General features: G+C 40.0%; 1 protein-coding gene and 1 long non-coding RNA gene across 3 annotated transcripts in view; one reads left to right on the top strand and one right to left on the bottom strand.

Annotated features, from left to right (window-relative positions):
- Nucleotides 1-612: 612 nt before the first annotated feature.
- On the bottom strand, nt 613-15,353 carry igsf10 (immunoglobulin superfamily, member 10). Of its 2 annotated transcripts, none has more exons than XM_041813814.1 (10): nt 15,249-15,353; nt 14,682-14,962; nt 11,123-11,252; nt 9,825-10,215; nt 8,473-9,231; nt 6,593-8,332; nt 4,940-6,484; nt 3,799-4,702; nt 3,114-3,480; nt 613-3,034 (listed from the first exon to the last, which is right to left on the bottom strand). In XM_041813814.1, the coding sequence occupies exons 2-10, from the start codon at nt 14,894-14,896 to the stop codon at nt 1,484-1,486; spliced, it is 7,602 nt and encodes a 2,533-aa protein (XP_041669748.1). In that variant the 5' UTR covers nt 14,897-14,962; nt 15,249-15,353; the 3' UTR covers nt 613-1,483. The 2 variants fall into 2 exon arrangements, with proteins under 2 accessions (XP_041669748.1, XP_041669756.1); XM_041813822.1 differs by having other exon boundaries at nt 14,682-14,910; nt 15,249-15,336.
- The window catches only part of LOC121527111, a 29,757-nt gene continuing 26,838 nt past the window's right edge, over nt 13,978-16,896 (top strand). Inside the window, exons 1-2 of the long non-coding RNA XR_005993376.1 lie at nt 13,978-14,033; nt 14,704-14,857. This is a non-coding gene — a long non-coding RNA (uncharacterized LOC121527111). The remainder of the gene's footprint in view (nt 14,034-14,703; nt 14,858-16,896) is intronic.

The following is a 16,896-nucleotide window of genomic DNA, read 5'->3' as shown; positions in this document are numbered from 1 at the left end:
TGAGAATATCTGTGGGGTGAAATTAAACAAAAAAATCTTAATGGTCAAGGAACCATAGTTTGAGAGCAACATCTCCTGACATAAATTCACTACACTAAATCAAGTTTTTGTTTAACCATGTGGTATATTTTTTTTACTTTCTGACAGTGTCATGCTGGCAATAGTTATTTTACATCAGATGAATTATATTTAGGTCAACATTTTAAGAATGGCTGCCTCTGTTGCCCTTTTTGGTCACAAAATCCCTCATCTCTCTGTTCAATTTGCAGGAGGCCAGTAAAATCAGCACACAATCACAAACAAAAAGCCAAGGCTCCCCTGTGGGCCGTGCTCATTGACGGTCAGGGTGAGGTACTATTTTTACAGCTGGAGGGTTGTGTATGTCTGGAAGATTTCTACTGAAGCCACAGGCATGAACCCTCCTGCAGTGTGGGGTATAACTCGGTAATCCTTATGACCTTCAGTACAAAAATGTTATAATAGCTTACTTGTAGTGTTCCCTCAACACTAATCTGTTGTATTCTATAAACATAAAACATTTCTTGAATACAAGCCAAACATTACATGTAATAAAGATAAAAACTATCATTGCTTTTTAATTTATTTTCCCATACTTTAATAGAGTAGATACTACAAATATATATACAAATACTGTATAGCATCACACTAGAATAATGTATAACATTACTGTTAATTCTTGTGTACAACACAATGGGCTGGAAGTGTTTTTAAAAATGTATTTTGACTTAATGATGTATAGTGGACACTGTTATGAACATTTCAAAGTACATTAAATGGCTGATGTACTGATATGAAGAGAAATAAAAGCTATGTATCCAGTGTAAAATAAGTAAAATATATTCATTAGTTAGACTGCTTTCATTGATGAACTATTCTTAAAACACCTTTACTTTACTGCTTGTCTGCTTTCTTTTAATTTGCAGTTCAAGAACAAAGCCACATATTCAACATCATCATCCAGATGATACCTGAAGGCAGTTCACCCCCCCTGAGACTCTAATTTCTTCTATCAATCTGTTGCACAGTCCCCCCCCCTCTGTGCAATTGGACTGTGTAATTGGTAATATTATACCTATGTACAGCCAGAAACGCCTGGTAAGAAAAATCACCTTTGGTTTGACTTTATGCATTAAGTCTTTTCTCCCATGAGACCACCTCAAATTAGAACCACCTTTGAATTTCCAGTCCAGTGGACCAAAGTTAAACTAACAATTTTCTTGCTCCAGGTGGGGGTTTTCCAGTTTACAAAGTAAACATTTCTTACCATTTAAAATGTCCATTTCATTTCTCACCCTTTGCTGTGCTTGTTTTTTAATCCACAATTGTCACTTCTCAATTAAATTCCATATGCCATGTTACTCAGAAATCCATGTGTAACAACAAATATCTCTCAGGCACAAGTGACAGTTTATGTTTACATTCAGTCATAGCTCTATCCTCCTCAGTTAATATTGTCTTTTTCTCACAGTACATGCACATATGTGACTTTTGAGTCTGTGCCTAGGCTGTTCTTCGCCAGACACTTGTATGTGCCAGAGTCTGAGGCTGTAGGCCTCTGAATGATAAGTGTGCCCTGAGGATGGAGCAGTTCACTACCCAAAGGCCTGCCCTGTCCTGCTGTAGACAGAATTGACTTATCAGGGAGCTCCCAGGTGATATCTGGCTTAGGGATCCCTGTTGCTGCACAGTTAAGCTGGATAGGTGACCTGGTAAGTGCCTTCACATGGGGGGGTGGGGCTGTCGTGATCCGTGGTGGGTAAGCAATGACAACAACTGGGACGGTGAGCAAAGCCTCCCCAGCATCATTGCGAGCCCTACAGATGTAGTTTCCCCGGTCGTGGTGAGCTGTATCCTGAACAACCAAGGTGCCATTGTCTAGCAAATGGTAGCGGCCAAAGACTTGGGGTCGGGTAAGAGTGTGGCCACCAGGAATGGTCCAGTAGATTCTGGGTCTAGGATTTCCGTCAGATAGACAGTGAAGGAAAAGAGGTTCTCCAGCCATACTACGAATGATACCCCTTGGCCTTGTCAAGATATAAGGCTTCTGCCCAACATCCAAAATAATGAGTTTCTCTATGTAGCCCAAGAAATTCTTGGCACCACAGCGATACTTCCCAGCATCCTCTTTGCGAGGGCTGTAAATAACTAACATTCCATCACTGCTGAGGCGTAGATGAGAGTCATGGTAATGATCAGCAGTAACTCGTGTCCCATTGGGGAAAGTCCATATTATTTCTGGTGTTGGGCGTCCATCAGCAGAGCAGTTCAGAACTGTTGTTTTCCCAAATTGAGACACAATGCGCTCATTGAAGGGGTTCTTGAAGATTGGCCTTCGTAGCATGCTGGTCACCTCCAACTGCACCACCATTACTGCCTCTCCTCCATCATTCCTTGCCATGCAAATGAACTCTGCTGTATCAGTTGGACGCACGTTGCGAATCTCTAATGTCCCATTATGGTGAACATTAATCCTGCTTCCAAAGTACGGTGCTTTCAAAAAGATGTTTTCTGGCATAATCCATGTGATACTGGGAGTGGGATTACCTTCAGCCTTACAGTCTATTAATTTCCTGGAGAATTTTGCAGCGACTTCTTTGATTACAGTCCTATTCTGCCTAAAGCCATTGATCACTGGTGGATTCCCATCAATATCCAGCTTGTAGACATTCCTATGTTCTCCAGCAAGGTTACGAGCGATACAAACATATTCCCCAGCATCGATGAGTTTAACAGCCCTAATATCAAGAGAGCCGTTGACGTGCATTAGGTAGCGTTCATTAGATGCTCCAATGACATCATTGTTTGGTAGCATCCACAGGACCTTGGGTCTTGGTTCCCCAAATGCCTCACAGTCAAAGCGTATATTCCCTCCAGGCTTTACTCTTGCATAGGTCTTGCTGGCTGGATTAATCTTGGGTGGAGCAGTCACCACACTGATATGTACATGCATTTCATCCTTGCCTCCCTGGTTTTCAGCATAGCAGGTGTAGTCCCCTTCCTCTGACATGCCAACCTGTGGAAATATGATAAAATTATGAAAAAATTTGAAAGGTTTTTAAGTTTCAAATAGAAATCAGCATGCCGTTACAAACCTCATTTAGGTAAAGAGTTCCATTGTCAAAAAGTGTGTAGCGGCGTGCTCGGCCCCCTCCAATGCTGGCATCAGACTGAAGCGCGCTATTAACCACTGTACCATCTGGTAAACCCCAAGAGATCTCTGGCTTTGGGGCACCTGAAGCTTTACAGTCAACTTTTAGGTCTTTACCATAGGCTACCTGCTTCTTTAAATAGAGCTTAGGCTCTATCTTGGCTGGCTTCATTGTCACATGGACCCTCATGAGTTGAAGAGCATCTCCAACTATGCTTCGTGCCACACAGAGGTAATCACCAGCATCTTTATCGCTGACAGTCCTAACAATAAGAGTACCATTATCCAGGACCTGAATTCTGCTGCCCATCCTGGAGAAAGACAAAACACATAATTAAAGTTTAACTCCTTTTATTCACCGTATTTAAAAAGCACAAATATAATTCAACACAACTTTACTCTAAAATGTTTTTATATAGAATGTAAAATGTCTTAACCTTTGCTTAAGACATTCGACATTGTCAGGTTTAAGATTTAAAAGCTATTTCAAATTCCTTAAACCTAAGCACCTTGTGTTATGAAAATGTGGCTGGATGTCTTTATTTTCTACAGAAGCATATTTCTTCATGAAGTAACCATAAATTCTAATGTCTTTTCTTTTGTTACTGCCACTGATAAAGCATTTCTACCTGTGCCACTGGTCCACCACAGCTTTGGATGGCAGCCTCCACATGATCCTGGGTTTAGGGTCTCCTGTAGCTGAACAGTTCAGTAACAGCTGATCCCCAAAGAACAGCTCTGTCAAGCGCTGGGATGTCTTCACTATGTGAGGGGCAGACTCTTGTTTTTCTACTGCAAGTGTCACCACCCGTCTCTCTGAGCCTGTCGAACTAGTAGCAATGCATTCATATTTCCCACTGTCTGCTGGAGTAGCATCCTTAATGTGGAGGGTTCCATTGATAAGAACAGATATCCTTGCATTACTTGCAAGTCTGTTAGATCGTACCGTTGACCCATCATTGAGGACCCAATGAATAGTGGGATGTGGGCTGCCTTGGCCACTGCAAGGAATCCACAAGTTTTGGCTAACACCAGCTCTAATATCCTGACGTTTTTCCTCCTTAATGCCTGGGGGAGCTGCAACCACCTGCAGCCGGACTGTGGCAGTGTCAGCTCCAGCTGGATTGCTAGCAATACATTTGTAATGACCTCTGTCATAAACAGACACCTGCTCGATGATCAGAGTTCCACCAGAAGTTACTGATACCCTTCCCTTCTCTGTGTTTTGACCCCTGACCTGGGTGCGGTTGGCCAGGATCCATGATATCAAGGGTGTAGGCCGACCATCTGCTTTACATTTCATCTCTACAGTGTTTCCTGCATGAGACTTCATGTCACGTATTTTTGGCTCCAGGATACGTGATGGATAGGCCACAACAGAAAGAGTGACAAGAAGTTTATCTGATCCATAATCATTCTCAGCTAGACAGAGGTACTGACCACGATCCTTCACACTTGCATTCTGGATTGACAGTGTGCCATTGGTCAAAACCTCAAACTTTCCCATTTTTCCTGAAATAATGAAGGAGCTTCCTGAAACAAAGAGAAGAGAATTTCTTTTTTACAAATCAAATAAAACTTGTGATGCTTTTATCCTATTTATTTTTCTTGACTGTGGTTCTTCTTACTTTATTTTTGAATTGTTAGGTTATAACATTGTTTATGGGTTAGCACTATAGTAGCAAAAATTTCATTTCTTTTCTTTGCTATTAAAATAGGTTTACCATCGACTTCAATCTTTATCTAAATAGAAAAATATTATATTTGTACCTGTGCTTGAGGACAAGCGTCTCCAGGTTATAGCTGGCTGAGGGTTTCCAACTGCCTCACATGGCAGGAAAGCATCAGAGTTGGATAGCACTGTGAAGCTAGCTGCATTGCCGCCAACAATCCTAGGCTTGCCTGACATGACCTTTGTGGTTTGTTCAAAGCCCTTTACACTTGTGGCTTCAACATCAGTGATGGGTTTGTGGCCAAAGTCTTGCTCTGCTGTAAGGATTGTCACTGTATCAATAGCGAGGCCTTCCTCTGTACTGCCTCTGGCACCACTGCTTTGCTCAGTAGGTCTGACTGAAGTCCTACGGGCAGTGTCACTATTTTCCCTTTGCACTGGTGGTTTGATGTTACTGTGTAATATGGGCTTTGCTGTTGTGTATGGTCTTTTTCTGGTAGCTAGTATGGATGTGGTGGTGGGGGTAAGTGTAGATAAGGGCCTCAAAGGTGTTTTGGTTGTAGTGTAAACAGGGAAACTGCTGGGTTTGTCCAAGTCTGTCTCCTCATGTAAGTCAATTAAGTCTTTTTGGTCAGAGGAAACAGAAACGGGAGTTCTATCCTCTTTCCTAGCTGGTGTGTACAGGGGATTATGGAGTGAAACTGTCCGTTGTGGTTGTCTGGTTGTCTCCATGGTAGTTTCTATAGTTGTTACTTCAGTAGTAAAGGCCTCACTTGTGGTTGTAGCTTTGGGTTTGGTAATCACAGGCTTTTTGAAGGGTCTCCTTCCTCTAAAGGGCCTCCTCCTTCGCCCTTGCTGTCGTCTTGTCCCATCAGGCCTCCTTCTGCCGACAAACCAATTATCAGGCAGACCCCCTGATCCAGATGATATGTCTTCCTCAGTATTTTCTTTTGAGGGTGGTTGTATGGTTGGTGGCGAAGGCAGAGTCTGTGACTCTGGGGGTGTTTCTTCTGTGGTTGAAGATCTGGAGTAATATGGTGAGCTTGTAGTAGTAATAAGGTAAACACTGGGCTCCAGTGTTGTAAACGCTACATCTGAGGAAGACTCGTAGTCATTGTCTATTGAGCCCTCTTTACTACCTGTGTGTGTGGATGGGGAAAGAGTCTCTGGTTCAGCAAGTGAGTTTGCAGGGGTGGTGAAAAAAGCAACAGGGGTTGGGGTTACAGTCACTGTTGTAGGTTCTGCTGTTGTTGAAGTTTTTTGTGTGATGAATGGTTTTTTTAGCCTGCTCAGTATCATTTCCTTATTTTTTCCTCCAAACAGTCTGTCCCATGGGATTCTTCCACGAATAACCTTTGAGGCAGTAGTAGTAGTAGCAGTCGTGGTGGAGATGACAAGCTCCTTCTTTGTGCTCAAGAATGGATCAACTGTGGTGTAAAAATCAGGAGCATCAGCAGAGGTTATGTAGCCACTGGAACTATCTAGCTTTGTATGTATAAATGGGGCTTTCGAAGTTATATAATTGTATGATGTAGGTTTTGGTGTGGAGGCAGGTCTCTGCACAGCTGAACCTAAAGAACCCGTTGGTGTGACAATCTGCAGATGATTCTTTGATGTATTATTTTTGTATTCACAGTCACAGTCTGTGGAGAAAAATATATATCACAGATACACCACACATTAGCTGAAGATGTTCAACCCAAAAAAATTGTAGCATTTACTGAATTTGCTCAAAAAATACTGCTGCTTACCTGTTGACAGTTCAATTTTATATGGTACTGTTGCACTCCCTTCCTTCTTAATAGAGGACTGTTTAAGCTTATTGAAAAAGGACTGTATGTCAGTGATCCTATTGGGTTTAATGATCCTCCTGCGCCCTTGGAAAGTCCTCCTGCGTCCCCCTCCTGTGCCCCCTCTGCTGCTCTTATTTGGTACGATATGGATCTGCTGTCTAGAGATGATGGTCGATCCTGCAGTCAAGTGTGGGGATTTGATGGTTTGAGTGGTGTGGAGGGTAATCTCATCTTGTTGTCTCTCGGTGGTGGTGACGGCTGTGAATGTGGTCTGGCTTTCTGGGTCTGTGGATGTGTGTACAATGAATTCCACTGGGCCAGGGCCATCCTTCAATGGAGTGACATTAGGGTCTGTGGTAAAGGTGAGTGCTGCACCTGTGGATGTTTCTGGCTCTGCAGGTTCTCCTGAGAACTGTAGTTGAGTTTCTTGTGATGCTTCTGTAATGCTAAGTTGGAGAGTGACTGGGTGCCTGATTGAGCTTTGCTGGGTGGTTCTTTCTGGGACAGAAGATTCAGTATTCTCATCAACTTTGTTGTATGAAAGGTATGGTGCAACTCCATCACTTTGAGTTTCACTCCTTTCTGTTGGATTCTGTGTGAATGCAGACTGGACTGATGTAGAATCTGACTGCATATATGACTTTGTTGTTAGTGTATTTTCTGCAACTTCAGATACTCTTCCTCTGTGTGTCGATGGTAAGGGACTCCTCGACATTATGATGAATTGATCTTCATTATGATCAACACCAGAGCCAATTTCACCATCACCAGAAAGACCAGTATGTGACTCTGCATCCTGAACTCTCTCACTTTCAGTATCAGATTTTCTTCTTGATGCCCCTTGAGCCTTTTTCATAAATTCAGCAAATTTCTTTGGGTCCACTTTTCTGGATGCTTTATCAAAAACCCTACCACTCCAGATGTGTCGATTGCTGGCGTGCCCCCTTCTTTTCTGTCCAGCTCTACCTCCAGAACCTCTACCGTGTGACCTATGTCTGGGGAAAGGCCTGTCTGAGGTAATCGTTCTGGATTCCTGACTAGTTCTGTCATAGGGACCGGAGGAGGGAATCTCTTCCAATGGGACTGTGATTTCAGTCAAGCTAGGGTCAACATTGTCCTCTGTTTCCATCCCTGATCCCCCGCTGTCCAAAACTGTCACTGTACCAGACCTTTCTTCAATCACTGTCACTTGAGACACAAGAAGATCAACTCCCAGGTCGTTAGCGACCAAACACCTATAAAACCCTCTGTCCCTTTCTGTCAGACCCTGAACTAGCAAGGTTCCATTCTCAAATAATATTCTTTTCCCTTGAGACTTTTCTAGTACTGAGTGATCAGGTAGAATCCACTGTACTGATGCCTTCGGACTCCCTGAAGAGCTACAATCCAAAACCAGATTTTCTCCCAGTGGCTTTGAAAGTTGAACTCCATTGACGTCAGACTCTTCCACATCAGGGGAGAGAACTGTTACACGAAAAATCAGGATATCTGCATCCAGGTAGTTTGTGGCAATACATCGGTAGATGCCTGTGTCTGAGGTGTCTGCTCCCCTTAGAGTGAGCTTTCCTTCGGCACTGATAATGATCCTGCTGTCTTCACTGGAAAAAGGAGCTCTGACTTTACTTCCATCTGGTAAAATCCACTCCAGCAAGGGCTTTGGCTCGCCACGGATCAGACAGTTCAATTGTGCCACACCACCTATGTTAAAAATAAAATAAATATCTCATTAAAGTAATTATTCCCTTAACTCTATGCATCTATTAAGAGTTCAACTGTAAGTTTAAAATAAACTTAATAATATAGCACCTATCAACTAGTCTCTAGGGGTAAATTCCCACCTGTAAGTACAGTGTGCTCAGTCTGGGTTTGGTTATCTCTCTTAATCATGGTCCAAGAATAGCGGTCTCTCTTAGGTGTCGTGTTTTCCACACGCAGGTTGACTACTGACTGGTACTTAATATGCAAAGTAGAGAAAGTGGTCATTGTGCGGTCAAGCTGGAAACTAACCTCTCCCTGCATCAGCCATGCAGGTGAGGCTTTAATGTCAGCCTTGATGGTTGTGTAAATTTCCTCCTCTGTTTTAGATTGGCTATACCTGTAAATCATTTCAGGGCCTCTGGCTAGCATTATGCCTCTTTCTAGTCTCATTGGAGAGTCACTGTAGCTGGCCAGGATCTGCCACAGCTGCTGTATTTGTTCATGGTCAACATTACACACCAAGTAGGAGGTTATAACAGTGGTAAGCACTGTGACATTGTTTCCCTGCTCCTCTTCCACAGTTTGTGTCAGATTCTCGAAATCTGAGGGCCTCTGGACCGTGCAGGAAAGGCTGGCATCACTGTAAAACTGGTCTGTCAAATTCATTTGTATTGAGCCTAAAGGGGCGATAAAGTCCTTTGGGGAAACAGGAGTGAAGTCCCCTTCGTCCAGGCTGACGTTTTTCTGCTTTAAATGAGGATCAATCCAGGGTTTGGCACATGTGAATGCATCACCGGGGAGAAGGGATAGAAGTCTTTTCTGGTAAGGGGCAGGATTTTCACAAACAGGACACAGCTGGCCTCTTGGATACCTCCGGTCTCGCTTGCATTTCAGCACACCTGGAAACATTTAAATCGAGTTGTGGAGTATTTAGTTGTTGCCATAGAAAAGGACATTTATAGTTTCCTTATTATGAGCCAACCATATCAAAACTGATCAGTATAACTTCTGAACCCGAAAAGATTATCATTGACATATGGAATTAAAATTTATGATTTGCCTTTCCCATTCCCAAGTCTTGAATAAAATGTTTAATTTCTATTCCTCTGCTTTTTTAGCCTTTACAATGAGATAGAGATTTGATATCTGCCTGCCATTATGTACCTGCAACAATTCATATTTTTTCTTTGGGTATCTCTTTCTTACTTTTAACAGAATTCAACATGCTATTTGTCTGTAGAAGACATAAAACACCTAAAAGGCAGAATGGAAAGACCAAAAAAGTACAAATGCAATTAGCAACTTTAACAGATGTGTCGTGTTATAGCTGCAGGCAAATGTATGGTAATGAAGGTAAAAGATGAAGGAAAATGTTTGGATTAGGTACTAGTCGTCATTATGACAGAGGGATCTCTCTTTCCTTGTAAACATTTTACAACATGACACCTCTAAACGCTTTCAGAGATTCTCAAAGCAAACACTCACTCCTCACCTGTGTTTTGCTGTGACCACTTTGAGAACCACTTCATATGGCAGTTACACATCCATGGGTTGTCATGGAGAAAGAGGTTTTCAAGCTGGCTGCAGCCTGAGAAAATATCTGCCGGCAGAGTGGTGAGGAGGTTGTCTGACAGGTGGATGTTTCTCACAGAGGACACCTTGAACACCTGGCTGTATCTCAGAGTGATGAATGTGTCTGGGTGGAGCTGCTGGAGGTGATTACCCTCCAGATGGACCAACTGTAGCTTGGTTAGGCCGTAGAAAGCCTCTGGGTTGATGAACTCAATGTTGTTGTGGTCCAGGTGGAGTCTCAATACACTGTCAAGGCCTTTGAATGTCTCTTTGCTGATTTCCCTAACTTTGTTAAAGGAAATCTTCAGGACCTGTGAAAACAGTGTTTGAGATGTTACAGAAGTCTTTCCAGCAAAATTTGGCACATGAATATTACATAAAGTGTCAAAACAGCAACATAACTTGAAAACATTTTTTGATCAGTAATGCTGGCCATGCACGGGACGACTTTCAAATCTTAACCAATTTTGAAAACAAGAGAAACCACAGACATAAGGCCAGTTCAACAGATTTTTAACATTATAGTTGTCTGCACACAGGCAATGATTTGACAATGATGAGACCACACGCCTACCATCTGTAGGAACGCTTTCACAATGGTGAAAGCAAGATCTCACAGAAACTTGCATGATCAGACATGACCTCAAATAAAAAACAAATCCTGGCATTAAGTCATGGCTAAGAAGATGGTTAAAAAGTTGCTCTTATGTATGAAAGAATGCAACATCTGGCTGGTGACGCTTTCTGGTCAGTTGGCTTTCATTGGCGATTACAGGTTTCCCCAAGGAGGTAGCCTGACCTGGAATTATAAATATCAAACATGCGTAATATTTATGATTCTGGATAGGGGGGTCTGACTTGATCGGGAGCAGTACAATAATGGTGATGTAATGGTAGTGGGCTTTAAATTGTCTATTGCCTCAACTCAACTACAGAGAAGTCAGCCTTATTTTGTTGACAATTAGAACCTGGAGACAGTCATATTTACAAAACGAATGTGTAATACGATGCTGTTCAGCAGAGAAACCCCAATATTTCACCTTCTTAGGAATCAGTCTCTATTTGGTGGTGACAGATTATGACGATATAACATAAGGATGACTGACTCCTTTGTCCAACTTTTCATGGTTTGATATTCTAGCACAGTTAAATGGCATTTTGATACAGTAACGGGGCTTTTAATCTGTTTAGAAGAGACTAACAGACACATTATCTTACCTGTAAAGACTTGAGGTCTTGGAAGGCTCTGTCTTCAATGCTGTGGATAGTGTTGCTATGTAGCATCAGCAACTCCAAGTTCTCAAGTCCAGAGAGATCATTTTCCCTCAAGACAGTTATACTGTTGTACCTAAAACCATAGGAAAAAAAGACACTTAAGGGGGGTTTAGTAATTTGGAGGCCCAAGCAAAGGACAAACATGAGGCCCTTTCTATTTAGCTAAAAGCAATCATAGCAAGTGAACAAAATACTTTGAAGCATCCCTTTTAAGGCAACAAAGCCAGAGAACTAAAGGGCATACCCTAACCTGAAATATACATAGCACGCTCATCACCTCTCAGAAGAGCATCATAACTTATAAAAGGAAAAACTGTATGCTTATCATTGATACACTATCCTTCCTTCTGCCACAAATCATATTTATTTAGTTTTTATTTATCATTCATTAATTCATTATTTGTCATCATTGCATACTCAGATACTTTCCAGCTTTTTGAGGGGCTTTAAACCTTGCCATTGGGACAACAGGGCCTCCTCTGGAACTTTTTAGATCTATTTTGATGGTTTTCTTTTCACTCTTGTGCCTTTATTTAAATCTAAAATGCAAATCTTAATAACTGAAAGTAACTTTAGACAATATACCTAATAAGTGATGTACACCTATAATGAATATATCTTACAGCCCTTAAAGTGGGGCCACCTTTGCCTGATGTTTAAACCAACCATTGTACTTTTTTTTTGTAGTTTTTGAAATCAGTCATTTTATTTCAACTCAAGCATATTTTGAGTGACGTATTGTACTTAGTTACATTTCAAAAAGCATCAAGTAGTGAATAAAAAAATGAATGCCAAAGGTCAAAACAAGGGGGCGTTAACTTTGAGTCACTGATATGAAACTAGTCAGAAGTTAAACTACAATTACACGTGCCACTCATTAACACTCAGTGAAAGAATGATTCCACATTACCTCTAAAACATTTGTTCCATTTTACCTTATTGTAAAGGTGTGCCTGTACATATTTTTTAAAATTTGATATGCTCTTGTTTATACAAATCAAGAAAAGATTATGTTTTATGGCCCACATGACCATCATAAGTAGGTATTCAGTAATTTGAGTAAAATTTAAATGAATTACTTTTTACTTTTACATGAGTAGATTTTTAGATCAGTACTTTTACTTCTACTTAAATAAATTTTAACTGAAGTAACTGTACTTTTGTTTGTCTACAATAGTCTTGTACTCTTTCCACCTCTGGTCTAATCAGATAAGAACAGTGATCATAACACTTCGATAACAGTGCGACTTAATAGCTGGAACCCATTCCTTCAATCCTGAGAGCATAAAATTTGAAAATGGATTTGTGTTTTATATTGGTTTGGTTTCTTATGGTTTTCTGGATGGTGTAGAGCATTGGTGTCAAACTCAACATCAAATCCAGCCTGCAAAATAATATCATATTTTAACTATAACTGGACTACCAGTATGAGGTCTGTAGATTTCCTCCAGTATAAAATGGAGTAAACCTTGATGATTAAAAATACCCTTAAATCATAAAAATCTGAAAATTGAAGCGTAAAGTTAAATAGACTAAAAAGAATGTGGGGAAAAAAATTAATCCATGTTTTCATTTCATATTTTCAGTTTTACATCTCAAACCTATGACTCAAACTTATGATTTTGACTTTGTATTTCATACTTTGACCTTATCAACTCATAATTCTGACCTTTCAAATCATATTTTGACATTTCGGATTCACAATTTTAAATTTAAGATCATATTTCAACCCCTTGTAACATGTTATTTTGAATTTTATCTCATATTTTGACTTTTCAAACTCCTAGCTTTGTTTTTTAATCCCATATTTTTAACTTTTAAATTAACAATTTAAAATGTTAACTTATATTTTGACTATAAAATCCATGATTCCATATTTAGACTCTTTAAACCCATTTGCCTTTCAAGCTTTTAAGCTAAAGATGGACTTTTATATCTCAGATTTTGAGCCTTTAAACTTATGTTGATTTTTTATTTTCAAATTGATTTATCATAAGTGCTAACCTTTTTTTCATATTTTATTACTGGTGAAAATAAGGTTAACAGTTTATGGTTGAGTGTTGACCCTGTTAGGCTCCAAGGTTGAACCTAAATCTAAAATCTGGCCCCTGCTGTGATTGAGTTTGATACTCCTGAGGAACTGTTCACTTTTTTAGCTAGAGACACAGGAAACATGGGTAATATTTCCTCAATATTAATGCTTTTACATATGAAGGTACTACAGTTCAACATCCTGCAGGGTGCTTTTAGCTAAACAGGCTAATTAGATTAGTCATCTTTGACTGGGGCAGGGTTATATCATGATTTATTTTAAAAACGACAGTTAATTTTCAAAAAAATGTTAAAAACATAAACTTTTACTTTCTCTCCCATGTAACGAGTGTAAATTTCACAAACTTAACACTTCATGACCATAATGTCAGCAGGTGTCATAACTAAAATTTGCTCTTAAATTGTTTCAGTAACTAAGACAGTGAGAATATTTAACATATTGTCCTCTTTGTCAGACATCACTAAAGCCTAGACATATTGACATAGCAGAAACAGCACATCTTTTAATAGGATTCCATATGTTCATATAGGATATGCCAAATACCCACTGTGTACTGAGCATAGCCTAATGCGGCCTATATTTAATCCTATTAATTACACCTGGGCTAATCCTGACATGACGTTTTCAATGTTTGTTGAAATGTCATTCTGTATTGAGGATGCCTTAAGAGGTGTAATCAAGCAAAGCAATTGAAAACACCTGTGTTACAGCGCCATAAATTCAATATATGTTGAATGCATACAGTGTGATTTTTTGTCAGTTTAAAACCCCAGACCAGTAGGACACTACATGAACTCTAAGGTAAGGTTGATAACTATTAACCTTAACAAGCTACCATAAATATAACGATTGACTTTTTTTTCCCAACTTCAACGGTTACTTTAGCCAAACAGACATTAAACTGTACAGGTTAGCCAGTGCTACGTAGCACTGACTACAAACATAAAGAATATTAGCATCAAAGCTAGCTAGCCGTTACGTGACTAGGCTGGACGATGAGTGAACAAGTGGGTACATTTTGTCGGTGTTTCAAAATGTAGGAGGCAGCACTTTTAAGTTACAGTAGTTGGTGAGTGTTTTGAATGTATCATTCTGCAGAAAAACACTTGGTTTGGTATTTAGGACGGACAGTAGCTCACCTTAAAGTTAAAGCACTGCGATGAAGCCCAGGCTATTATGCGGTTTGCTAGCATCTGCATAGTAAGTAACAGCAAACTTGCGTTGTTTTGAGTTTTCTTTTTGACCGGTCAATGTTTTTTTTTTTTTTTTTTAATTTACACCACTTTTGAAAATTTGCTCATTAAGTTAGTTTTAATTCAGAAAAGGCGGTGTCCAGTATTTTTTGTGCGTTTTTTCTGTGTAGCTCAGTCAATCAATCAGTAATTCATGGAGTGTCTGTAACGTTGTTATTCATACTGTTAAAGCTGGGGGAAAAAAACGAAAGCTCACCCTAGGTTAATTCTTTCCACAGATGGCTGGATGTGGTCAGGTATTGCGGTCAAGTATCTGAAGGTGCAGTGCACTTCAGTAGGAACATAGCAGACGCACGATGTGGGGCAGTCACCGCTCACAGGCAGCAGGAGAGCAGCCAAGAACAACAGCGTGTCCATCAGCCTCCTCCGCAGGTATGAAGCTTTGCAGGCACACGCACTCATTGTGCACATGGACGGGGCTGCAGCTGCACAGAGCAGAGGGGCTAGACTTTGTGCTGTAACATTAATGAAACCCACCTGGAGAGATAGGCACAGTACGTTGAAGCCTTACCTCAAATACTAATAACTGTGATAGACGGATGGACAGATAGTGAACAAATAACTTAGCTGTATCACATCCAAAAGGTTTCAAAATTATTATTATTTTTTTTTTTACCGTGGTTAAATTGAATTTAACTCATCTCTATCAATGGACATCACAGATTATTAAAAATGTTAACATTTTGATAAAGTTAAACTGAATCAAAATACCTGTAAAGTCTGACATTAAACATGCATTTATTTGCAAAAGGCTTTCTCTTACCTTAATTCAGCAGCTAAAGTAAAAAAGTCTTTTGCACTTTGAAATTGTAATAGTACAGATGAAGGAGTTAGTCCCTTCTCAGTGTCAGTACTTCTCCAGTTTGATTCCTCTGAGTCCACTGTGTCTGACACGCTGAGGGATGGGAGGCATGTCTGTGTGAGCGCCTGGAGTAGAGCACACACTTTGGTCTGCCTCCCCTGCCTCCCCCCTATTCTGCTGTAACGTAATCCAAGAGTAACTGCAACTGTGAAGAGTGTAGAAAAGGGTCTGCTGGAAATACCTTGCATCTTATAGTCTGATAAACACTATCAAAAATACTAAAACCCAAGCTAACAAAAGAATTAAGGAAAGAGTTCAATAGATTGCTTCCAAGACACTAAAATTTGACATTTCTGGGTGTCTGAGATGTAGGTCATAAAATTGTTTTGCACAGAAGCATATTTTAAAAGAAGAAGAAAGTAAAATTTTCCCTAATTTTAGATGTTTATCAACCATAACTCCTTCATCATGACTTAATTAAGTCATCAAGTTAAAAAATAATCATACTGTAAGATAACCTTTGTACTTCTATAAAAAGTGCCTTAAGCCTTACTACATGCTCTGTAAGATCAAAGCATCATTCAGTTATAATAGTCAAGGACAAATCTGTCAGATTGGCCCAAAAAGAATTTGACATTCTTCTTTCCCATTCAATGGACCATTTAAATCCTTTGTTTTGACTTTTGTTTTATGCTTACAATGAAAACCACAAACCAGCCATCATTCCAGGCATGTTAGGGTCAGTTTCATGTCTGGCTTTTTCCAAAATCCCATTATTTTCCCTTTTTTCATTACAAAGAGGTTTTCTGTGCCCACAAATCAGAGTGTTTACAGGCAAAGACTTTTCTTTCACATCCTACTGAGGTTAAACTGAAGCAGATATCTTGCACTCTCTTTTTCACATTCTGATGTCAAGGGCTTTGTAAATACATTTTTTTTTAACAATGTTGCATTCCAAGGTGGATTTTTTTCACCTTTTACTGTAATAAAAAGATCATATGAGACCCCTCCTATCCTAATTTGTGTTCCAAGGAATTGACAGGAAGTCTTCCTTTAGATTCACATGCGTTGCTGATAATGTAAGACTGTCTTTTTCTACCTTAATGCTGAGATTAAATGTGTTTGCATGCATGTCAAGGTTGACTCAGTGTTTTCTGTCGTGTCAACATCTTTGAGTTACTCACATATAAACAGTACCCTTTAAACTACAGCTGCTGTAGGCTGCCTTTAAGTCCCATAATGTATGTTTTGACCATCCAAATACAACATGTATGTTGCTTTTCTTCCTAAAAAAAAGCCAATGATTTACTACATTCCACATCCTAAACGTCAACACACAAACTTTAGATGCGTAGTAATGCAGACAACAGTGCAAACATTGGCCCATTTGCTGAGGAGAGGTTTTATGAATAAGCACAGAGGACTGTTAACAATTTTAGTATGACCTTTAACAGTTAAACCATAGAAAAAGATGCATGAAGTTCACATACTTCATTTCAGATGTATTTGCAGATGAGCAATTTGCGTGGAATGAGGATTTATGGGGATCCTTTTCATCAATTACTCGAGGTCATAGGCCAGGTTGGCATGTTCCATCACATGTGTTGTC

Source organism: Cheilinus undulatus, linkage group 2 (genome assembly GCF_018320785.1).
Source record: "Cheilinus undulatus linkage group 2, ASM1832078v1, whole genome shotgun sequence".
NCBI lineage: Eukaryota > Metazoa > Chordata > Actinopteri > Labriformes > Labridae > Cheilinus > Cheilinus undulatus.
Note: the sequence above shows the minus strand (reverse complement) of the source record. Positions and strands in the feature narration are given on the sequence as shown.

Coding starts and splice junctions, on each gene's coding strand:
- igsf10 (XM_041813814.1), bottom strand. CDS start 14,896: ATGTGCACAATGAGTGCGTGTGCCTGCAAAGCTTCATACCTGCGGAGG. Junction 11,253..14,681: donor GTGGAAAGAATTAACCTAGG/GTGAGCTTTCGT, acceptor CTATGGTTTTAG/GTACAACAGTATAACTGTCT. Junction 8,333..8,472: donor TGAGCACACTGTACTTACAG/GTGGGAATTTAC, acceptor TTTTTAACATAG/GTGGTGTGGCACAATTGAAC.